The sequence below is a fragment of the Crocodylus porosus genome, unplaced genomic scaffold, assembly GCF_001723895.1.
Source record: "Crocodylus porosus isolate Cpor-Errol unplaced genomic scaffold, CroPor_comp1, whole genome shotgun sequence".
Taxonomy (NCBI): domain Eukaryota; kingdom Metazoa; phylum Chordata; order Crocodylia; family Crocodylidae; genus Crocodylus; species Crocodylus porosus.
In genome coordinates, this window is record NW_017728918.1 from 31961230 (window position 1) to 31986492 (window position 25263).

Below are 25263 nucleotides of genomic sequence, written 5' to 3' on the forward strand. Positions count from 1 at the left end.
CTGTTCTTTCCATAGCAATGTTGTATAGCAGTTACGTGTTGCTGCCCCCACCCACCATACTCCTCATCCTTTAAGCTTGTACACGCAAAAGGGTAGAGGTCATTTTTGGTCATTTTGCCTTCTGAGGGAATGTTCTTTCTTGACCTGAACCAGGACTTTCCAAGCTACTTTACTTTGATCTGGCCCAGTGCCCCTTCAGAAAGGATGGAAGCAAAGTGAAATCTGATCTATAGGTTTTTTGAAGGGATTAATCAGTCCACTTTGAAAGCACCCTTCTATAAATTGGGAAAGCCAAGCCATTCATATTTTGTGGGATACAGCTTGAAGAATCTCTTGCAAAATTAATCTGGACCCTGAAGCCAGGTTGACAATGGTGTGAATATGAGAATTAATAGAAGCAACATTTTCATTTTTTGAGAAGATTAAAACAAAAATAATAGAATACAAGAAAGATCATAAAACATTTGGCATTAACTTGATATATGGAATGTAAAAACTGGGGAGAAACCTAATCTTCCTTTTGTTTTTAGGATCTATTTTAACTTTTCACTGTGATAATGTTGAGAAGTTTTCTTTAAACTAACAGGTTATTTTTAATTCACATGTTGCTTTGGGGATTTTTTTTAATATTTAGAAATGTTATAGTATTCTTGACACACAAAAGGATAAGCAAACATTTATTCTGGAGGAATTATTTCAGAGTTGAGTCTTCCTCCCCTCCACATTTCCCTCTATTCCCCCATCCCCATACATACTTGTTGAATGTAAAAGGTATGCCCTTAGCAAATCAAAAAATTGGGAACATCATAACCTAAATAAAATAGCAAAAAATAATCTGTAGAATGGAGGGTATCTATTCTACCTATAATTAACAAATTTGATAACACTCAAGGAATTTTTTCCATATTTAGCATGAAAATCATTTCAATGTAACTTCAACTCAAAGTAATTTGAGTAATAGTTCAGCATACATATTTACTGCCTGTATACAGAAGCCTCTTGTAATATTATTTTTTATTTTAGGGTATGGAATGTCCGCTACAATCATTCTCATGATCAGTTAGTCCTTACTGGCAGCAGTGATAGCAGAGTCATATTGTCTAACATGGTATCAATTTCTTCCGAACCCTTTGGACACCTGGTAGATGATGATGAACTTAGTGACCAAGAGGACCACCATCAGGAAGAGAAGTATGAAATTCATTAGTTTTCAAAGAAGTATTTTTCATTACAAGCTCTTATTTTAATGATTATCATGCTATTCTTTAGTGACTTCAGGATCTTTGTATACACCCCTTGCAGGTATGTAGTTGTTCTTTCTGTTCAGCTCAATCTGCTGCATCACTGTCTGGTATGGGATCCACTTTTCTGAAAAACTAATTAACACAGTTGTAGTTGTATTTTCACTGGTGTAAGTGGGATGATGACACTGAGGACCTGAACCAAAGCAGGAAGTCAGGGGAAAGACTCCCATTAACTAATAGATATTGGATCAAGCGCAGAGCCCACATTTTATAATATTTATTATGTGAACTTTGGGAGTATTCTTTGCTGTATCAAGTTTCTTCCATTCTTTCTTCCATAATTTTTTGGCAAGTTTAACTCTATAGTAGACCTTCCATACACAAGCATGAAGCACATATTTTTAATTGCTAACTGATACCTTTGTTACTTGCAGTCTTAACATAACTCATGATCTCTTTTAGAAAATTATTTTTATGTATTATACGTGAGACTTATTTCACTTAGTTGTTGAAACTGTTAAACAAAAGCATCTTTCCAGCCCTTTATGGTGTTATGGTTAGCTTTTGTTCACTCCACCCTGATGTGTAATAAGCAGGGATCCTTGTTTTCTCTGATTAAAAATTGCAAATTCTCTGATTAAAAACCCAAAGTCTATGATAAAAACCAAAGGCCCCCAGAGAGTTGCTGGTGCCCCACAGCCTCAACAATTCTCCTGATGCCCCTCACAACAGCCCCTCGGACACAGACACCCAGGCACAGACATGCAGACACAGAGGCACACACAGACTCTGACCCCCACCCCAGCAGGTAAGTGTGTGTGGGGGGAAGGGGTGGGGCAGGGCAGGGGGGAAGGGAAGGTGCTGGGGAGGTAGATCAAGAAGTGGGGGAGCATACCCCTGTGCCCACTCCCAGGAGCAGGGCCAGGGGCTGAGGGCAGGGTTGACACTCTACTGGCCACACATGTGCCAGCTGGCCTGACAGGAGGTTTGCAAATGGAAGCCACCACTACACCTCTGCCACTGCACCCTGCTCTACCATCCCACAGCCACCCACATGGCTTTGTGGGCAAGTGTCACAGGGCGTGGCAGAGGCAGTGTGGTGGCTGGGGGGTGGAAAGGGGAGCTTGCATACAGTGGCCACTGCTGCACCACTGCTTATGCCCCACAGCCAGCTACATGGCTCTGTGGCGTTGTGCGGTGGTGGCGGCTGCTTTCTGGCTGTGGGGTGGGGGGGCTTTGTGGGTAAGCGCTGCCACTGCAGAGCCATGCCCTATTCCCCTAGATCCTAGAGGTAAGTGGGGCTTGAGGGTCTGGGGAAGGGGGCTGAGGGAGCAGGGGGTGCTGCTGGCCCCAGGTGGCACACCACATCCAGGTGCAGGGCTGGGGGGTGAGGGCAGAGGTGCCCCTCTGTGGGGGGCTTTGCAGCAAGCGATGTGGGGCATGCATGCTGCCTGGCTGGCTGCCCAGGGGAGGGGGAAGGGGATGCTCACATGCGGCCGGCTGCACAGCTCTGTGGCCTGCTCTGCACTGGGAGCGAGGGACAGTGGATGGGGGGAGGGGAGGCTCATACAAGGTGGCTGTCACTGCTGGCACAGTCCCACAGGTAAGCGGCAGCAGCCGCTGTTTACCAGCAGTGACTGCCACTGCATACTAAACCTATCCATGCCACCGCTGCTGCCGCAGAGCCATGCTCAGAGCTGTGCGGCTGGCTGTATAGTGGCAGCAGCAGTGTGGTGGCAGCCATGGCTGCCGCACTGCACAGGATGGTGGTGGGGATGGCTGCGTGCTGCCCGGCCACCACCAGACTGCCGCTGCCACCTTGCGGCTACCCGCGCAGCTCTGGGCATGGCTCCATGGCGGCACGGGGGGGTTTTGTATGTAGTGGCCATCTCTGTTGGCATGGCCCCACAGGTAAGCAGCAGCAGCCGCCTTGTGCGAGCCCCCCTTACCCCCACAGCCAGCATCCCTTGCCACCACTGCAGAGCTGGCTAGCTGTGCAGCTTTCAAGCCGGCCGCTTGCAAGCCTTCCCCTCTCCCTCCCCCTCCCTGCACTCAACCCCCCGGCCCTGCACCTGGTTACGGTGTGCCACCTGGGGCCGGCAGCACCCCCCACTCCCTCAGCCACTTTCCCCAGCACTGCCCCACAGCCCCCGAGCCCCACTTACCTCTAGGATCCAGGGGCAAAGGGCAAGTCTGAGCCTGAGCCCAGCCTTGGCTGACTTAGAGGCTCAGGCACCACCCTTCCCTCTCTCTCTTCCGTTCCAAGCAGGGCTGGGAATTTCCTGCCCTTTCTGCTATCAGCTCTTGCAGGCTTGTTCCAGCCTGCAAGAGCTCTGCTAAAGCAGAGAATCTGCAGATTTCTCTGATAAAAAGGGAAATCTGCATTTTCTCTGATTAAAAACAGGGAATCCATGGTTTTCTCTGTTCCTCTGTGGGAAATGGAAAACGCGGATCCCTGGTAATAAGGCTAGATGTGTTACTGAATTTATTTTTTCCTACGGAAAATAGCATTGCTTAAACTTGGATATAAAATGTACATTGCCTAGCCTATGCTTTCAAATACTGTATTTACTTGAATATAAAATGAGGTGTTTTCCCCCAATCAGTATGGGGATAAAAGCCCCATGTTTTACATTTGCATGCAAGGAAACCTCATTAAATACATGGGTGATCATTAAACTGCTACCAAAAGCAGTTAATAGAAACCAACTATAAAACTGATTAAGTGCAACCAAAGTTGAGCTTGACTATAAAACACATGGCCCATGTTAGGCAGGCATACTGATGGGAACCTACCACAAAGCTAGGTTAGTGCAGCCAGCCCATTAATGCCCATTGTACTCAGTCCCCCTCAGTGCTGACTTTCTTTCAAGTCATGGTGAACCACTGCACTGAATACATTTCGACTTGATCTTCACTCTCACAGCTGAGCTGAGCCTTTCTTTCCCGTTTCCAATGATTCCTGTTTCTTCACCAGCCTTAGATGTCTGGCAAACATTATGGGGTCCCAACAGTTCACTGAGCATCTTTCTGTTGCCTTCTCTCTCAACCTGTCTTGTATGATTAGTGTGGCCCCATCCTCATGATGTGGGGTCCACTTCCATGAGGTGGAGCCGGACAAGGTTCCTCTGCACCTTGTCTGGATATACATTTTTGGAGGATCATAGGACTTGTGACAAAAACACCCAGTTCCAATCATGACTGGTGGGCAGATTTGCACATGGATCTTTGTGGGGGGTATCTGAAGTGCACACACATACTGAGCAGTGCTGAACTATATGTTCATCATGGTTTGAAACACTATTAATCCGGCTGTGGCCCAGCCCAATTATCTGGTAAATCATGAGCCTTTTGGCTTTGGACTAGTGTCATGCATAGTTTGTATAGGTAGGTAGGTACAAAGGAGTTTCCTAGAAGAGTGTTTACAGAATACCTGTGTTTAAATTTGCAGCCATTTAAAAAAAAAAAAAGGTAAAATGCATAAGTTCTGGATGAACTAAATTATTATATCCATATTTATTTCAAAGTCAGTGTTTTCAGATTTGTCCTTCACTTCCATGTGCTCAGGGTCTGAAAGTAAGGTGGGTAAAGGGGCAGGGGAAGAAGTTGTGGGGGCAGATGACCCCTGCAGACTTATTTTCCCTGCTGTAGTAGTGGATGGGGAACAAATTCTAGACAACCCTCCAATAATTATAACACATTTATACATTTTTCATATATAGAATCTAATTATTGAGGAGGGGTTATGTTTTATATTTGAGTAAATACCGTTACTTATATGGCACATTTCACAACAAGATCTCATAACACCGAGCAAAAAAGTTGAAAACCATTATCCTGATTTTCTAAAGAGGGAAACAGGAGCACATAGGAAAGAAGTGATTTGCCTTAGATCACCAGCGGCAGGCCAGTAGTGAACCGGAGAATGAGGTTTCATGAGTTCTAGCCAGGCATCTACTTGCATATAGTACAAACTATGTGTGATATTAGTCCAAAGGCTCATGATTTGCCACATAGGTCATTGAGCTGGCCCCCAACTGAGTTAACAGTGTTTCAAGCTACAGTGACCACATAGCTCAGCACTGCTCAGTATGTGTGTACACTCCAGATACTGCCCCTACCCCCACAAAAGGATCCATGTGATAATTAGGGTCCACTCATGGTGTAACCAGGTGTTCTTGTCACAAGTCCTGGGATGCTCTAAAAATTTATATTCAGATGAGGTGCAGGGAAATCTTGTGCAGCTTTCCCTCCTGGAAGGGAGGCCCTCACTAATTATACATGCCAGGCTGTGAGAGGGGGTGACAGAGAGATTCTGGGTGAACTGTATGTAATATTGGGGCTCACGGTGACTTGGAAGAGAGTTCTGGTGATGGAGACTGCACTTAATGGGTACTATCATATGTTTTATGCAGATGGGCTACACTAACCTATTCTTGTGATAGGTTCCCATCAGCACATTTGCCCAAAATGTGGGCTCTGGCCTTGATCCATGTGTTTTATAGTCATGCTCAGTTTTGGCTATATTTAATCAACTTCATAGTTGATTTCCATTGCTGAGCACATGCTGCTTTTGGCAGTAGTTTAATAATAGACAGTATGTTTAGTAAGATTTCCATGTTTGCAATTATAAGTCAAGGGGCTTTTTCCCTCATGCTAGCTGAAGGAAAAATCTTTGTTATATTTGAATAAATACAGTAGAAGGAATTATTATTATTTTGTCTCTTTGTGTGCATAAATGTCTGCTCATATTTTTGTGCATATTTCTAGTGCTTTTGTACACATAAGTTCTTTACTGCCATATGCTATACTGCATACTACACACTTTTTTACCCCTAAAAATTAGCTAATCAATATTGGGGTGCGTGTTTTAAGTGAGGAAGCTGACTTTTACAGTGGAATAGAGCCATTAGTTGCTATGACAGCTGTTGGGGGACTCTGCTCTTTCCTTTCCCCAGCAGTATGGAAGAGGAATGGAGTCTGCTCCTCAAATCTCTCATTCTGTCCTTGCAAACTCCACAGTTCAAGCTTTAACTCCATTGCAGCCACTTCCAAATTGGCAGTAGCTTTTGGCTGAGCAGTGAGCAATTCAGCAGCAGCTGTAACAGGGTTAAAGCTTGAGCTGTGCAATTTGCAAGGACCGAGTGAATAACGCTGAAGAATAGACTCTGTCCGGGCTTACTGTGGCCTCATTCAGCCATGACTCTGGAAAAATCTTTTTTCCCTCCCTCATTCTGCCTTCCCCCAACAAGATTTGGTTCTTATTTTGGGACATGTGGTATGCAAGAAAATACTGTAATATTCTGATGTAAAAGTAGTAAGCTGGGTATAGTGCAGAAAGAAAGATGCTTCTTGCTGTAAACCCTTTAAAAATAAATAGTAAGGACAAATGGATAACAGAAAGATTAGAGTTACTCAGTTACACTACATGCATTTTTGTTGGTTCAATTAAAAGTTCTTAAAGCTGTATTTAGAGTTACATACTTAATTTTTATATCCTTATGAATAAATGCAATGCATGAAAATGTCAGCAGCTTTAACTGATATAGACCTCCTGGGCTCGCTTGCTGTGCTGTAGGAACCATTGTTTTCCAGTGTCAACAAAGGAAAGTAACAGGACAGTCTTTAAGTCCCTAAGTTCCCACCACAGTATACTCTGGGACTAAAGAAAAGACTGTGCTCTTAATTTAAGCAATCATCCAAATGTATAAACAAGGCTCATTAAGCATGGCACTGTGATATTAGCAGCCCTTATTTCAGGGTTTCTAATAATTGCTTTGTGGCTGCAATTAGAGTCCTTGAAAATGTGGGCAGTAATTCTCAAAACTAATGGGAAATTGACTGCTATAGAGTTCTCTCATAAATTCAATTCATATGTTCAATCTTGGCATTAATGATAATGATTAACCTGTTCAACAATGGCAATCAGAAATTGCTGTATTGGGGGACAAGTTTTAGGGCCTGGACATACTACACAATTGACCTTTATGCTGGTATAAATAAGGAGAAAATGGACAACATAAACCCTGGGCTGACTTCACTGAATCTAGTATAGAGTTGTTTATGAAACCAGGGGTAAAACAAACCATAATAGGGTGATTATACTGTATGTGTCATGTGTTCACCACTTACTCTATGAGGTAGTGGTTTGCTCATTGCAAATAGGCAGTCACCAGCTCTTCTGCCAAGATATTGCAAGGTTCTGTAATAGCACCCATGGCAGCAGACTGTAGGCTAAGCTGCTCTTCCACTGGCTTTTAATTTCAATGTAATGTATATCAGCATTCAGAGTGATATAAATTCCAGTCATGTGGGTGTGTTGTATATTCAGGCCCTTAGACTTGTTCTTTGAAAAACTCTTTTTTATAAATCTAACATGAGGGATTACTTTAATCACCCTGGAGATAATATGACTTCACTGTCTTTGCCTTTCCAGGTCCACTCCCGCATTTAGAGAGTTTTTGTGTCATACCTAGGCCTTTTTGCTTCTTAGATTGAGGGACGCTATCCCTGATGAACAAATACTGTATTGCAGTTGTGATTGGCTTCCATCCCACTGGGTATTTGGGTTCCTTTTGTTTTCTATCTCTTTCTAGGTCCAGCATCCACATGAACTGGACATTTGTACTGTGTGTACCACACATAAAAAGCTGCCATATGAATGCCTGTTTGCCGAGTTACCTAATGAAGTAGTGCACAGCAGGTGATATCAGTTATTCCTGTTTCAGTTGCTTGCTGGTACAAAGTTTTACCCAGTACACATACCTTCTCCTTTCTGTGCTTTGTTGAGATTTCACTACTATAGGGTGTCAGTGACCACACTCCCAAATGCCTCCCCTGCACAGTACAACTTTTCTATTGAACTTTCCTTTGAAACTGTGTTTTATATTCCAACAGAGTTGTATTTTAGTAATATTTAAAACCTACAGATTTCAGAAATGTTGAGGCTCCATTACTGTATATTTTATTTTATTTTATTTATATAGTAGTGATATAAATCCTTTTATGGATATATTACTTAAAAAGTTGGCACTCATTCTGAACTATGCAACCTTGGGGACTTATGCGCAAAACTCAGAACTACTCACTTATTCTTGTTCATTTTATAATTAAGCTTTGTGTCAATAATTTATTAATAATTTTTTTTCTAGCTTTGTTAAGTTGAAGGAAACCAATTTAGTGGGTCTTTAAAATAATATTTCTTTTTCTTTTGGTGAAGAACAAATAGAGATCAGAAATAAATGTGTCAGTGTCTTCTTTTTTAATTTATGGTATAGGTGCCCTTTATAAAGGCTTTTCTTTTTAAGGGAAGAGTAAGGCAGGCATAGTATTTTAAACACATAAGATTTGCAAACTCTAGAGTGGTTCAAAGTTCTAAGTAGTTAAGGTGGAGGCTAAGTTTCTGATACTGTCAGAGAGAGGTGCTATATGGTCTAAGCCCTTTCCTGCCTGACATCTTACCAGAGAACAACATCAGGATGAAGATCAGCCCTACCACCGCTGCTCTCTGGTGTTACCTTTCTCGCCTGCCATGTCTTTGATCCTCCTTAAAAGTGGCAGCTGGTTATGCCAGCTGATAAGTCCGGGCCTGTCCCTCAGAGGACTTTCTTCATGGGGGTCTGCTTACTTCTTCCCCTGCAGCCATGCCCCTGCTTTGGAGAAGAGATCCATGCACTAGCTTGGACAGGCTTCAGCCCTCTTGGCTTTAGTCCACTGGTTGCTCTTACTGCAAACCTAGACTCACTTCCTCTGGCTGGCTTCTGAGTCTCATCCTTATTTGGGCCTTGGCCCATCTCACTCTGCCTGGGGCTCAGGGCCTGGCCCTCTTGGCTGGAGCCTGTTCCTTTTCCCCTGCTGGGGCTCAGGATCTGGTCCACTTGGCTGGACCCTGCCTCTCATAGGGCTAAAACTCTGGAGTACCTCTCAGGGATTGCTGTGTGCTCTTCTTTCCCTCCCCCCACCCCAAAGACACTACTTGACCCCCCAGTTCTTAATCAGAACGTAAGTGCAAACCTGTAAGCTGTGTAATGAAAAAACAAAACTTTCCCTCGTTGGGTCAGTAACTTCCTCACAGGCTGTAAGTCCCCTTTAGCTCTATACCTGCATCTCTTGGGGATACTTTGGGTGCCAGTCAGTCCCTTTCTGCAGCGATGCTGATCAGGAGCTCCTTTTCCTGCTGCCTACAGGGGCAGACTGGCCACTCTGGCTCAGGCCCTGGGTTTATATTCCTTGAAGCCCTGCTCCTCATCCTTTCAGGTAGCTCCCCAAACCCACACAGGAGTTTCCCCTTTTAATTAAGGCCGAGCCTGAGTTCCTGCTAGTGCAGTCCTACACAACCAACTTAGCCTGCTGCATTCTCTTAAAATAAACAGGAGCCTTTGACTCCATATTAGAGTCATTTAATAGTGAAATCATAAATTCAAAACACACAAGAGGCTGCTGTGGCATCAGGCTTCAGTAGAAGAGCGTGTGCTAGCACCTGGTGCTTTTGAATATCCAACTGTAAGTGCTCTTTTTATCAGGATCACCTTTTCTAGGCCTCTTTACCAGTTGCTATTCCTGTCTTTGGTCTGTAGGCTCAAAGATTCTCTCTGATTTAACCATAGTTTTAACTGTATCTCTTTTGCATTTGTCTGAATTCTTTTATCTGCAATAGGATCAGTGGCTGGCTTTGGTTTTTCTTTTTCTATTTTTTAGACACATTATTGATCCTAGATTTCAAGAAAATCAGTAAGTTCAAGGCAGTCTTCAGTATAAGGTAGTTCTTACCATTTCCTATTGGTAATAGTCCATTTTTTTTCTTAATTTTATTTGTAGACAAGTGTTTTTTTTCTCCCATAATCATGTCCCCATGCAATATTGTGTCATGCTTCCTCTTGTCTGCCTGTTTTGTTCACCTTTGTCTTTTTCTCTGAATCAAAGTTCTAGTTTTTAAACATTGTTCTGAAAAAAAACCTGTTGTAATTTGTTGGTTTTACTACCATATTTACTCAAATACAAGATGATTTTCCTCCTATTAGCATGGGGGAAAAAGTTTCTCATGTTATTATGCACTGAATACATTGTCTATAATTAAACTGTTGCCAAAAGCAGCATGAGCTCAGCAATGGAAAACAACTATGGAATTGATTGAATGAAGCCAAGACTGAGCATGACTATAGAACACATGGCCCATATTAAGCAAACATGTTGATGGTAACCCACTACCAGAAAGATGGGTTAGTGTAGCCCATCTAAATAAAACCCGTGATAGCGCTTATTAAGCAAATCCCCCTCACCACCAACTCTTTCAAGTCATGGTGTGCCATTATACTGTGTACATTTTTATTTCCTCTTTACTCCCACAGCTGCGCTGCACCTTTCTTTCCGATTTCCAATGTTTCTTTACCAGCCTTATATAGCTGGCAATTAGCATGACATGGGACCCCAAATGTTTCACCCAGAAGCCCTCTGCTGCCCCCTTCCTCAGCCTGGCACATGTGATTAGTGTGACCCTGCCCTCCATGTGTTGGGGCTGGACCAGGTTGCCCTGTGCCTCATCTGGATATAAAATCTTAGAGGATCCCAGGACTCATGACAAGAAAACCCAGTTTTAGTGAAAAGCTTATTAATTAGCACATGGACCTTTGTGTATCTGGAGTGCACGCACACATTGGGTAGTGCTGAGCTGTGCGGTTACTGTGGCTTGAAATGCTGTTGACTCTGGTAGGGCCCAATCCAGTGAACTTTGTGGTAAATCATGAGCCAGGGCATCAACTAATATGCATCATTTGTAGTACATAAATAGATGCCAAATATCTATTTATTTGGCAGGTGGTGTTCTCTTTAATCCTCCCAGTCTCGGGCTACGGGCTGAGGAGGGAGAGGAGGATCAAGGTAGTGAGCCAAAGACTGCGGCGCTAGTGTCATCAGGAAGGCTTCCACCACTGCTGGTCTGCTAAGCAACCTTGCAAAGCCAGCAGGCCAAGGCACTCTAAGGATCCCACCTCTACCCCAGCCCTGGAATGATCTGTGGGCAAGGCAAGGGCCCCCATAGGGACACTTGCCTGCCTGTACACAAATACGAGGAGCTTGGGGGGACAAATGGGAGGAACTTGTCCTCCTTCTCTACACAAATAATTATGATGTCATGATGTCATTACTGGAGACCTGGTGGGGCTCCACCCATGACTGGGCCACAGGTACAGATGGCTTTACCTTGTACAGGAGAGATCAAGTGGATAAAAGGAGCGGGAGTATAGCTCTCTATGTCAAGGAAGGCTACGCACCCCTGCAAGCCAACATTGGCGTCCAGGGTGGACAACTAGAGACCCTTTGGGTTAAAATCAATGGGGAACACAGCACAGGAAACACAATGGTAGGAGTCTACTACAGACCTCCAACCCAGGATCAAGAGCTTGACCAGGAGGTCGCCAGGGAATTGGCCGAGGCTGCATGTTCCTGGTCCATGGTTGTCATGGGAGACTTCAACTACCTGGACATCTCATGGGAAGAGTGCTCAGTCAAATCCGAATGGTTGCAAAGCTTTCTTGTGTGCATGGATGAGCTCTATCTGACACAAGAAGTCTATGGGCCAGTGAGAGGCAAAGTGATGCTCAACCTGGTACTAGCAATGGGGAATGACCTTATCATTGACCTAATGATCGAAAGGAAGCTGGGTGACTGTGACCATGAGCTGATCACCTTCACCATCCTTCATAAAGCTAGCAAGTCAGTCAGCAATACAGAAGTCCTCAACTTCAGGAAAACTGACTTTGACAAGCTCAGGAAGCTTGTCAGTGAGGCCCTAAGGGACCATGACCCAAAGGGAGGGGAGTTGAGGAAGAGTGGTTGCTCCTCAAGGAAGTGATCCTGAATGCACAAGCACAGTCTATCCCATCTCAGAGGAAAAGCAGCAAAAGGGCACAGCAGACCCCTTGGCTCTGCAAGGAACTCCTGCGTCTGAAAAGAAAGACCTACAAAGGATGGAGGACGGGATCCAACTCTAAGAAGGAATATTGCGCACTGGTCTGGTCCTGCAGGGGGCAAACCAGGAAAGCCAAGGCTGCAGCTGAACTCCAACTAGCTACAAGTATCAAGGACAATAAGTCCTTTTTTAGATATGTGGGGAGCTGGAGAAAAAGCAAGGGCAACATTGGACCCCTGCTAAACCAGATGGGGCAACTGACAGTTGATGCCCAGGAAGAAGCCAACTTGCTAAATGGATATTTTGCTTCAGTTTTTCACCAGTCCCATGGGACACCCGTGCCTATTATGGGATGGGAAGGCCTGGGTGAGGGAGATTCCTTACCCTCCATCAATACTGACTTTGTGAAGGAACATCTTGAGAAGCTGGATACCTTCAAGTCAGCTGGCCCTGACAATCTGCACCCCAGGGTACTCAAGGAGCTGGCAAGCATCATGGCCCAGCCCCTGGCACGGATCTTTGTGAACTCTTGGTGTTCTGGTGGAGTGCGTGATGATTGAAAGAATGCCAATGTGGTGCTTATCTTCAAGAAAGGGAGGAAAGAGGATCAGGCAAATGACCAGAGTGCCCCAAGGGATGACAAGATTGAACAATCGCAAACTCCTCCAAGTCCGTTTCAGACTGGACATAAGGAAGAACTTCTATATTGTCTGATTGTCCGAGCCCCCAAGGTTTGCAATAGACTACTGCCGGAGGTGGTTGAAGCACCTACTTTGAATGCCTTCAAGAGACATTTGGATGTTTATTTTGCTGAGATCCTATGACTCCAGCTGACTTCCTGGCCCTGGGGCAGGGGGCTGGACTCGAAGATCTTCCAAGGTCCCTACTAGCCCTAATGTCTATGAAATGTGCTGAAAAGTGTATTTATGGAGTACCTCTGCTAAAACTTGCAACAGTTTTAAAAAAAAGAAGAAAGCATGCATCAATTTTGGATGAGCTAAGTGCCTAGGAGCTATATGCAAATTACTATAGCCATGTTTAATTTCAAGGTTATTGTTTTCAAATCTGTTTCTCAGTTCCATGTGCTCAGGGAGAGCAGGGTCTGACAGTAAGGGGAGCAAGAATTGGTAGCCAGAGGTAAAAGTTGGGGGAAAGCAGAGAGCAAAGGGGTTACCTGGCCTCCCAGAATTATTTTCTCTGCTGTGGCAGTGGGAGAGGGACAAATGCAAGGCAAATCTCCAATAGTTAAATTCTATACATGGGAAATTTATAACAAATTGATAAATGTTCTGTATATATGTGGGGGATGGGGTGGACTACCTTGGGTCGGTCGCCCGTATCCCCTGGATGGCCCCTGGAGAAGAGGGGGGGATCTGCCGTCCGTACCGTGCCTCCGCCAATCTCTCCTGCCATGACTTGATAGAATTTGGGGGTTCACCCCTCTGGGGAAGCAGGCAGTCCGGACGCGGTCCCTTGGCTCTAGAGTCCAGGGGTCCTGAGGGCTCCTCCTCCCCTACACCCTCACCCGGTCCTCCAGTTATAGCCGCCCTCTGGGTGGCTACCTACAGGGTGCTAGTCCCTGTGGTAGGTAACAGGGCCAAAAGGAACAAAGCAATATAATGCCAACACAAACGTCTGCGCCCGCTTCTCTGGGGCGGAGGTTATCTCACTCCACAATGGCCTTCGGCCCCGGTCAGGCGAGGACCTTTGGCCCCTTAGTCTGTCCACCAGTCCCGCAGTGGGGTTTCTTCCTCCCCCTGCAGGTCCCTATAAGAGTCCTTACGGTACCCGGCTTGGGCCGGGTGCCGCTGCCTTCTGCGGTACTGGGGTCGGTGTTCCCCTACCGCCTGCCGCTCGCGCCACGTGGGCGCGTTGGGGCTTACCTCCACCCCAGCGGGTCCTGCCAAGTGGCCAGACGGCTTGCAGCCGCCCAAAGAGGGTCTTTCCGTCGGTGCTCCTCTTACCAGGACCCTCCGGCTCCACTGCCGCCGGTTCTGCTGCCGCCGTCCCCGCCACCGCCGGCTCCGCCGCCGCCAGCTCCGCTGCCGCCGGCGTTGGCTCCCGTCAGAGCCTCTCCCTTCCTCTGTTTGGAGTTGGGGGGCTCCTTTTATCCCTCCGGGCCAGTCCCGACCTGGATCTGCCCGGGTTCCCGGAAGGGGAAGGCTTCCGAGCCCACTTCCGGGTCCGCACCCGGAAGCTAGGCTGGACTCCACCGCCTTGCCCCGGCCCCCCGGGTCTTTGACCCCTTCACAATATAGAATCTAATTATGGGGGGATGGGTCATCTTATAATCAGGGTCATCTTTTATTAGAGTAAAAAGGGCAATTCTGGTGTCATGAAATATAGACTTATTTTAGAATGAATCTCCCTGAAGGGTTCATCTTGAAGAATTTCAAGATGATTATCATTCATGTTTGCATGCATGTTTCAATTGTGCACCAAGAAAATGGAGATTTTGTTTGTTAAAAGGTACTGAAAAGGAGTTTTTGGAGAGAGCAAACTTTGATAACATTTTATATTTTCCCATCTTTCTTCTTAATAATCCGCTGGGAATTCTGAACCTCAAGATAACTAAAGGTTTCCCTTGCTTTATGCAGGTTCTTTATGGGCAAATTTGTTCTTACGCGATGGCCCTTTTTATACCACAAATTTGTTATATATGAGGCCAATTCACTCTTATGCAGTTTGTGTGGTGGAAGCCCACAGTCAGCTGCTTTGTGTGGTGCACTGTGGGAGTGACATGCACCAAAATATAGTCTCCTGTGTAGATCTGTGCTCCTTGTTTATTGTCTGCGACATTTGTTTCTGTAGTTTCCATCCCCGTTATGATAGTGCCCTGTGGTTGTGTGTACTGTGCTGTTGGTGAGTACCAAAATTGTCTTGTAAAAGCGGTAGAAATGGGTCTGGGGGTCTTGGAACATATCCTTATTTATTACATTGTAAAGTGGGTTCCCTTTATGCGAATTCAAGCTACGTGCCATTTTCCAGGAATGCATGTACAGCATAAAGCAAGACAAACCTGTATAGGTAAAACTTGAGGATGCCAAGATGCATTTAAAAATGCCATCAGCACAAAAGTTGAGAGAGTATCTGTTTGATCCTATAGTCAAACCCTACATGCAAACACAGGCCTGCAGATGACTTTCTAGCATTTAGGTTCTTGGAAGAGATCGTTTGAATTGCACAAGGTTGGTTGAGAAATTTTATCATGGGATTAAAATGTGGTGTAATGTATGTGACTTCATTTGTATGGGGCAGCTATCTGAAACACTGACACAGGAGCCTGTGCTTCCTGCTTGGCTGCTGGGGGGCGCTGGAGGGTTGCTGCTGGGGGGACGGGGGGAGAGAGGTGTGATCCAGGAGTGGTGGTGGCTAAGACTGACCAGGGACTGATGAAAGCTCCTTTTTTTGGTATCTCTCTTTTATAAGAACATCAGTTCCCCCCATGGTGTGTCTGTCCCTTTTCTTTATTTGGGGCTGGATCTTTAGTACGGGGTTGAGACACTCAATTCTCTCCTGCACCAATCCTATTTCCTTTTGTATTGTTGCAGGCCTCTGGAAAAGGTAGAATGGGCCCCTGATATTTCCAAAGTGCAAGGGCAGATGGCAAGGACAGAAGCCAAGTTGCTGTTCCCTCTGCCTGATCTCTCTCCACCAGCATGCCTCCCTTGGGTAATGGGGTTTACAGTGAAATACTAAGTAATATTAACTTTAGAGGAGCTGGTGTCAGAGTTGCCAGCCCCCCCAAAATTTTGTTACTGACATCCTTTAAAATTTTTACTGACAGCCATGTTTTTTTTTTTACTGACACATGTTTTACAAAATATTAATATAGCCCTTTTGCCAGGTCCTAGATAGCCGTTTACAAGGGCTGGGCTCAAATTTAGGGATTTAGCACCACCTATAGTTTTAAAAAGTTGGGTAAAATAAAAAATAAAAAAGATTACTGCAGATTATCAATAATTAAAAACAATTTTCTTGGGTTGGTAACCCTGCCTGACAGCAGCAAATGTTTTTACTCTATGCTGCTCCCACCCCAGGGGTGTCTCTTTCATGCCATTCCGTGATACCATGACCACACTGTGCACTGTGCTGATCCCTCCCAGCCCATTTCCTAGCTTTATCCTTGCTGGCTCTGCTCTACCCATCCTGACATGGACCCCTACCTGTTGCCTCTCTGCATCCTGCCTGGGGCTGTGCAGCTTTGCATACCTATGAGGCAAGTGGTGTTGTAGACATGTGACGGGATGCAGGAGCAGCAGCATGTGGCTGTGGGGGGAGCCTACAGAGGCTTTTGTGGGTTACAAAGCACTGACAGAGCTCCCTGCAGGGCACTTCCCTTCCTCCCAGACACCTGATGTCACTGCTCTGTCTGTGCTTTGTCACCTTGTATCCAGCCACTTTCTGATGACAGAGCTCCAATTAAGCTCATGGTTGCTTAGGTTTTTTTCAGATAGCTAATTTTTTTATGGACTTGAGGACAGGCATTTTTTATGTCTGTATGTTAATGGGAAGTTGGCAGCTCTGGCTGGCATAAAGACACTGATGATAAGGGCCTTTTGATTATGAGGCTGGCTGACTCCATTGGCTAAAGGGCAGCTTTATTTATTATTGGGAGGGAATGGGGAGGACACTAGCAGTTGTCATCCTGAAGTGTTTGCATTCAATAAAAATAATTAGCTGTAAAAATGGATGAATTTCCCTAACTGCCATTCCCTTTGCTAATATTCTACTTGCTATCTAGTCTTTTTTTCCCTTACCTATTTCAATTTCATAGGTTAAAATCAACCTAGGGATCTGGGTGGAGTTAGTGCTCTGGTTAAGGCTGGAGACAGAGATGGAATGGATTGTAATGTGGGAAAATGCCTCCCCCCGACCCCACCACAGCACAGTCTGGTGCTGTGGTGGGGTGAGGTGCATTCACTTTGTACAGAAGTAGGGTGGTGGTCTGGTCAGGTCTCAGGGTAGCAGTCATGGCTGTAAACATAGCACCATCTCAGTTTGCCCCCTTCCCTCTGCCTGTGGCTATGGGTTATTTGAGAGTCCAGGAAGCTGCTCTGGGACCTGGGTGAGAGCTGGGAGGCAGGGGAAGTAGGGGGTCAGAGTGAAGAAAGAAAATAGTACACCTTGGGATGCTAGGGGATGTGGGAGAGCCCTATCACTGGATGTGTAATATGCCACATGTTCAAATTAAAGCGTTTTACAAATGAGCCACAAATATGTTCCACATATAACAAGTAAGTTCTTTGAGGCTGGTTAGCCATTAATGTACCTAATTAGCCATTTCTATTGCATGATCAAATCACTTGTATGTGTTGCATATTGCAATTTATTTTGTGATTAATGTGTTAATTGCATAATATATATAACATCTGCCAGGGGCCTTAGTCTATGCATCTACTTCAAGAACATTAGTATTGAATATATATGATTAAACCAACAGGCCCACCAAACAATTGTGATTAGGCATGCTTCTAAGGATATTTTCATACAGGTAATAAAGACTTAATCATGATGACTTTTAGGAAAGATTTGGAATGTGCGTCTCAGCAAGAGAAATCTAGAATTTCAGGGTAGCATTATGCAGAAATTAATGTGACTTATGTCAAGCATATCAAACATAGGCTCTGTGACTTAGGCCAGTGGAGCTGCTCCATCCATCCTGCTGGACTTCTGAAAGCTGCAGGGAATAGCCTGCTATGTAATTTGGTGCCCATTAGCTCCAATGGACTTAGCCCTTGTCAGTAGGTGGGGAAAGTGAGGGTTGTGCAACACAGCACTTGACTCTTCCATTGCCATCTGGCCCACTGCTGCCCCAAGCTAGATCTGGCCCATGAGGAGCCCTGTGGTCTAGATCCAGCCCAGAGTCCCAGGTGAGTTTGAATCTTCGTGGAAGAATATCTGGCCAAGACCATATTGAAATGGTGAGCAAAGCAGTGATTTCCAATTCTTCTAGTATTTTCTGCTTTAAGGAATGAGCAACTACTTCTGGTTAGCATCTCCTCCCGCATCAGGTGATAGGTAAGGTACCATATCTTAAATCACCAGTGGAAATCTGTAATGTAAACATATAGGTTCCATGTGCTTTAAAGATGGGCAGATTTTTGGGTTTCTGTGTTAAATATTTTATTTGGGGGGGGGAAATGGATGGTGTGCTGAGGGGAGGGAAATGATTAACTTTGCACTTTGTACATGGCTAAGGTCAAGGACTGGCAACCTCTTACTCATGTGTGCCTAAGCTTGCAACATGACTGGCACTGTGGGCCATTGTTCTTCTCTGCTGCTCCAGTGTCAGTGAGCAGAGGCTGCAGCGGGTGAGAACAGTCTACACAGGCTAGAGCAACTTGCTGTGGAGTGGCCAGAGGCTGTTGGTGTGCCATAGCAAAACACAGACTGGATCAACCAGCTAGGGATCAGCATGCCCTTAGTAGCTGTAGGTTAAGATGCAGGATTCTTTCCTATACAACCAATTTTAAAAATAAGGTGTGCTTGGAAAATTATTCAGCCAATAGGCCACGTTTCTGAGGCTGCTAAAATTGATGGTCATGTTGGAAGCTAACGAGTAACTGGTCCCTGTTTTCACTTATAAATATGTATGCATTTTACAAATCAGATAATATACATAGCTCTGAAAGTTTGTCGGACTTTTGCCTTTCTTAGTAGGGAAATAAAAATAGTGTCCTGATTCATAGGTGACTGGTAGGGGGTGCATGTGCCCCCACTGACGGGGTTGGTGCCCTCCCCTCCTGACATCTGACACTGATGCTGTCAGTAGGGCTGATGCCCCCTCTGACAGAGCATCCACCGGCAGTGACTTCTGTGGGTCTCCCCCCCCCCCCGATTCAGGAGGCATCAGTCACTTGTCCTGGTTGATTTCTTCAGCAACAAAAACCTGCAGTTGCTCAGTTCTACCCTACAGTCATGGGGAGACTATCTGTGGGGCACATTTTAGAACTCTTTGAGGTTCATATGGCCCTCAGGCCATGTTTTGGGCATCTTACTGTATAGTTTTGCTGCTCTACTGGGTCAGGTGTATTTCTAACTAATTTTTAGGTTGAACAGTATTGAACATTGAGTGCAACAAAGACTTAGTGATTGCTGTTAGCTTTTTACTTTTTTATTTTATAGAACTTTGTGATGACGATAAAGAATCAAAATCACTGCAAACCTAAGTGATTGTTAGCATGAGCAGTAATTGGAAATAACAGCATTCTGCATGAAAACAATTAGCTAAAGCTAGAGAGGCTTCTCTCACAAGACTATTACACAGTTTACCTAATAGTTACGTAGTAAAATGAAAACTCCTCTTCTTTTTGGGAGAACTGCTAGATGTTGTCCTGTACAAACAGGATTACAAAAAGAAAACAGAAATCAGTCCCTGCTTTCTATCTGACATCTCCAACCTACATAGGATATAGATACCTATATAAAGTAGCCTTACACTTTTCTTACTACTGCAAGTACTTGTTGAGGTAAGAGGTTCATATTATGGTGTTGTATGCAGGACAATAATTTGGATGGATAGATTATAGTTATGATTTCCTAGATGAAGGCCTTAAAATGACGTATGAAAAATTAATACTCAGGGAACTTCTTTGCAGAAGATTTTTTACACAGAAGAAGTAATGGCTTGTGTGTTTACCAAGTACATTTCCCAAATATAGTTTTGCCAAACACTTCACCAAATAACCACTATGTTATTGATAACAGTCTTTGCACTAGTTAAGCCATGTAGTTTATTTTCCTTTTAATTTTCAAAACATTTTGAACAAAACAAGTAGAGAAAACTTTGCTCTTAAGGAATAAGAAGCTGCTGGCTCAGGAATGATACCACATATTGTTATTTTAAGGAATAATAATTTTGCAACAAATAATCAAAGATATAAGTATTGTTAAACACTCTTTAGAGATGGATTCAATAAACTCTTAAACTCTGATTTGCCTATGAAATCTTATGGGTTTTCCTTGAGTTTGTTTTTTGTTGCTGCTTTGTGATGGTTGCTTCATTCTTTTGTGTGTCTATGAAAGCACCTGTTTCCTTTAATAAAGTAAATGTTTTATGTGCAGCCAACCCAGTGTAAGTCTCACTGGGTGAATCAAGGATTATATAATAGGGTTCTCAGCCTTTTGATATTCTGGATAAAATGAATTTCCAGTTTCACCAGCATAGGCAAATTGGCAGGTGAAGTATAAAACTGTAGGTCTCTAAGTATCCAAGCTTTATATAGTATCAAGTAGCATATCCTCCAGGATTCTTGGGTACCAAAATAATACCAGGTCTAGGAGACCCAGTAGACATGTTTGGATGACTCCTAACAATGGATAAAGTAATCCGTCTCCAATAGAATTCTTCTTTGGAAAGCAAAGTTTTTTTCTTCTGTTTTCTATTCCTTTGGCTGCCCCACTGACTTTATAGTTCAGATATATTGGACCACATTCCTGCCTTGACTATGATAGTATATTCTCATTGGGCACAATATAGGGGATATTTCTTTTTTTTCCATCAGAACAGGATGTACATCTTCAAGGGTGGAAGTAAGTATCTACCAGAGTTTCTGTATTGTTCCTGCAATATATTGCATCCTGTATTCACTTTTTGTCCAAGCATTGATAGAGACTCTAGTCCTTTCTGTAAGAGATTCCTGGATTAAAGACCTTCTTCAGCAACTTAATACACATGTTCTGGGACTAGGGCATTATTTTGAAGGAAGTCTGTAAGAATGGATTAACCCAAACTTGCATCATTCTAGGAATTCTTTGTATTAGTATCTTTTCCTTTTGGAATGTTAAAAGATGACCTTAATCCCCAAAGGGGAATTCAGGAGAGACTGATAACTAGAAATGCGGGTTAAAAATAGCAGAGTTGACCTGAAATACAAACAGTAGTTTATGTGCTAGTTCAAGGTTTCTTTCTTGAACATTCATTCCCTCATGACTTAGTTAATTAAATTAGATAAAATATGTTGTTTGAATTGATATGCCAGAGTAACTTCTCACACAGAAAATAGTGTAAACTAGTAGTTTATCCATCCCTATTTATCCAACCTCTTGCTAACTTGAAACTCCTGGTTAACTGAAAGTCGGTCGTGTCCCCTGACAGCAATGTGTACCACACATTACTTCCCTGCTTATCTAAAGAGACATCTGAAACCTTCAGAATAATGGAGTTTTGGATAAGTGGGTGAGCATTGCGTGAAGCACATTGCTGTCTGGGGACATGACCAACTTTCACTTAACCGCACGTGTCAGTTAACAGGAAGTCAGAAATACACTATGCAGGAGATAAAATGGGCATTGTGTGCTTAGTAGATGTGTGCTGTTAGGTAAAGCATTTCAAAGTGCATTTTCAGGATGTCTGCAGAATATACTTGCTTTTCACAGTTAACCAGACCCTTTATATTTTCTCTGCTGTGACATTTTTGCTAGTTGTCCTAATGATGTAAGTAAGTCGTGATGGTCCTTGAAACTAAACATCACAAGGTGCACTGCAGAATTACAGTGCTTTTGGTTTATTCATTAAATTCAATTTAATTTTAATTATGATGTTAAATTCACAGCTGGTTGGGCTGGCTAGGTGGACCAGCAATAATACTACATGAAACCCGTCAAGCCATGCAAATTCAATATACTGTGTGTTTTTAATCCATTGTGCTTGTACAGTTGCAAGCTTTTCAACTCAAAGAAAATAGTGGGAAAGGGCAAAGACTGTTGAAATGTTCTTTGTTGTGAACAGCAACACTTAATTTCTATAACAGCAGTATCTGTTAAGTGATCGAGTGGCATTCACAAGGTTCTTTGTTATAGCTTTCTGTTAGGAGGATGGCAGCTGTAATATAAATCTGTTTCTGGGAGACAGGGATGCTTCTGAAAGGCTGAGTAGTTCCTGTTGGGCAAAAGTGATCTTCTCTGGGTAAAGGCGAAATCTAAGATCATCCCCTGAAAACTCTCTCATCACTTAAGTACAGAATAAATGTACTGAAGCAGTATCTGCTTGGCAAAGGGTATGGAAGAATGGAGTGCACTCAGCTGGTAGCGTAGAAGTAATCCTGTGCACTTCTGGAGAACATCCACACCTTGTTTTAAAAATTTGTAATGTGAAAAATCTCATCCGTCTCTTAACACTCAGATTTCCATCACTGTGGTTATGCAGCCATACAGAATGCAAAAAGACAAGAAAGATTTTCTGTTGAAGCTAATATTAAAGTACTTTCATTAATTGTTCAGAAAAAGTGGAAAGAGCTAAAATGGCACAACAGGAACCCTTCCCTTTCTCTTCCTTGCCCCTCTCTGGAGATCATGAACCCAGTCCTACAGCAAACTTGGGGATTCTGCCTGAGGAAGGGCTCTAGCACCAGGACTGATTTTGCTCTAGCCCACTTGAGTGTATCATTTGGTTGGTTATGTTATGCATTCAGTCATAAAGTTAACCTAATAATAGTCAAAATTCAGTTAACAGAAGGGAAGGGAAATGTCTGACCACCATGTTTTATTCTGTGGGAGATAGGGTAGGAAATACCGTATTTACTAAAATACAAGACCAGGTTTTTTCCCCCAATCCACCTGGGGGAAAAAAGCTCCTCATTTTATATTCACATATAAGGAAGCCTCATTAAGTACATTGTCTATAATTTAACCACTGCCAAAAGCAGCATGGGCACTGCAATTGAAACCAACAATGAAATTGATTAGATGCAGTCAAAACTGAGCATGACTATAAAATACATGCCCCATATTGGGCAAACATACTGATGGGAACCTAACACAAGGCTAGGTTAGTGCAGCCCATCTGAATAAAATATATGGTAGTGTCCATTGTGCTTAGTCCCGCTTAGCACCGACTTTTTCAAGTCATAGTGAGCTACTACATTCAGTACATTTCAACATTGATCTTCACTCCCACACCTAGCTGTGCCTTTCTTTCCCAATTTCCAATTATTCCTGTTTCTTCACCAGTCTTAAATATCTAAAATTCAAGGCAAACCTCCAGTAATTAGATTTTGTACCTGGAAAATTGTAACAAATTTAGAAATTTTCCATCTATAGAAACTAATTATGGGGGGTCATTTTATATTTGAGTAAATACAGTAGTCAGTTGTTTTGAGATCATGCCCTGAAACTTATAACGCTTTTTAAAAGATCCTTACAGTAGGCAACATGGTATTGCTTCCATGAGATTCAGCAGTGTCTTGACTACCTGACATTTTAGCCTTGAATTGTGAATAACAGCCCTAAAATGGCTATTGTAATAATAACTTACCCATCCTATATTGTCTGAAGCCTATAGATTAGTGGATGTCATGTGTAGAATGGTGTTTCCATGGAACCCACTAGTGAACTCTTGTCCAGTCAGTCAGGGACTGTATATCCTTATTCATGACATACAGTATTATACATTAGGTGCAGTCATTGCTCTTTTTATTTATTTATTTTATTCTAGGACTAAAGAGCCCCTTCAAGACAGCATAATAGCTACTTACGAAGAACATGAAGACAGTGTATATGCGGTGGAATGGTCCTCAGCAGACCCATGGCTGTTTGCCTCTTTAAGTTATGATGGGAGACTTGTTATTAACAGAGTACCCAGAGCACTTAAATATCATATATTGTTATAATTTGTGTGGATTATCATTAATGATTAATTTGGCATTCCTTTCAAAAGGTTTGACGGTTGTTGATTGTTCAGTTTTAGGAGTTTAGTACTCTTTGTTTGAAAGTGAACATTTAAAAATATTTTTTTTTAATGTTTGGAACAGTGGTGATATATTTTCCTCAAGTTGTGGTACTGTTTGTTTTTTTTAAAATATAGTAAGTTTAATAAGGAAATTGTTAACAGTTGATTGTTATTAAAATATACTGTTTTTGATGCATGGAGCTTTCTATACCATTACTTTATTTCAGTCTTACACCTGATTTCAGTGGAGTTTCTCTTCAACCCACATAACTGGACTGAAGAATCAGTGCATAAGGCCAAAGGGGTCTGTTTATTTATAAGAATGTTAATGTTTAAACTTTCTTCTTTTTTTTTTACATAAGCAGCCTTCTATTCTTAACTTGGACCACATTCTGTTAACTATTCTGGCTGATACTTTAACGATCATAAATATAGCTGGGAGAGGTCTAAAAAGCTTTCTGAATTCATTCCATTTTAAACCATTCTTCTTCCTTCTCTATGTATCCTACCAGAGATGCTAAGGCTGAGGGTGAAGTCAAGCAGACAGCTACAATCTATTACTTTCTTTTCATTCAGCTTGCTAGTACAAAAAGCCCTATGAAAAATATTTTGTAGCTGAATCCAATAGAAATGTGAACAGCGTACCACACTGTAACTTGTTAATTAAATACACTGTTATATAATATTTTTGTGTTGCATGTTATGAGTGATGATTTTGCTTTTTATCTAGATATATGATGTATTTTCTTCTGTAAAACATCACAGTATATGCGTGTAAGCTGATTGTCTTGTTTTTTTGTACTGAGAGTCATAGCAACTATTGCCATTGTTAACTTGAAAGTCTTCCATGGCTACAACTCTTGTCAGTTGTATTTGTCTTGGTGTTAATCCCCTGTATGTATACATGATGTAACAGGCTTTTGCCAAATCCCCATGACATATTTTGGCACCAGGAGGAGGTAGCACGATTATTGGCCTGTTACAGATATTGAAGATTGCTTCATGGGAACATCTGTCTGAGTGCGTAAGAAATTTGAAATCTAGATGGTGAGCACGTAAAGTAAGACTATACCTATTGACCCCCTCAAATAGCTGTTATACTGTTCACTTGGCTGCCTGCTGTATATAGGTACTTAAACCAGAACTTAGAGGTTTTTTATGCCCCTCTCTGCCTCCAGGTGCTTTTGTTTCTGGCTAACTTCTGTACCTCAGGGATGTAGGAAACAGCTTTGGTGATGGTAGCCAATTGCACAATATATAGCATAGGGTAAGGCTAAATGGAAGAATGCTGGTAATGAGGGACGGAAAGATCAATACCAACCTTCTTGTATTATTCCTGCTGTTGCTATAGTGACTGCTGGTGTTGCTGTTGAAGGGCAGCCTACTACTAACCTTTGCTTGTCCTTACCCAGTAGCTGGATTGAAATACATAGCAAATCACA

The 25263-nt window shown here is 43.1% G+C and overlaps 1 protein-coding gene across 4 annotated transcripts in view; it reads left to right on the forward strand.

Moving 5' to 3' along the window:
- Positions 1 to 24506, forward strand: part of TSSC1 (tumor suppressing subtransferable candidate 1) — a 184314-nt gene extending 159808 nt beyond the window's left edge. For 3 of the 4 annotated variants that reach the window (XM_019537445.1, XM_019537447.1, XM_019537448.1), the window contains 2 exons: positions 1024 to 1191; positions 23588 to 24506. In XM_019537445.1, the coding sequence (XP_019392990.1) occupies positions 1024 to 1191; positions 23588 to 23762 (343 nt within the window). In that variant the 3' untranslated portion in view covers positions 23763 to 24506. Of the gene's footprint in view, positions 1 to 1023; positions 1192 to 15701; positions 15823 to 23587 lie in introns of all 4 variants that reach the window. The other variant, XM_019537446.1, reaches the window with a different exon arrangement.
- Positions 24507 to 25263: the final 757 nt, after the last annotated feature.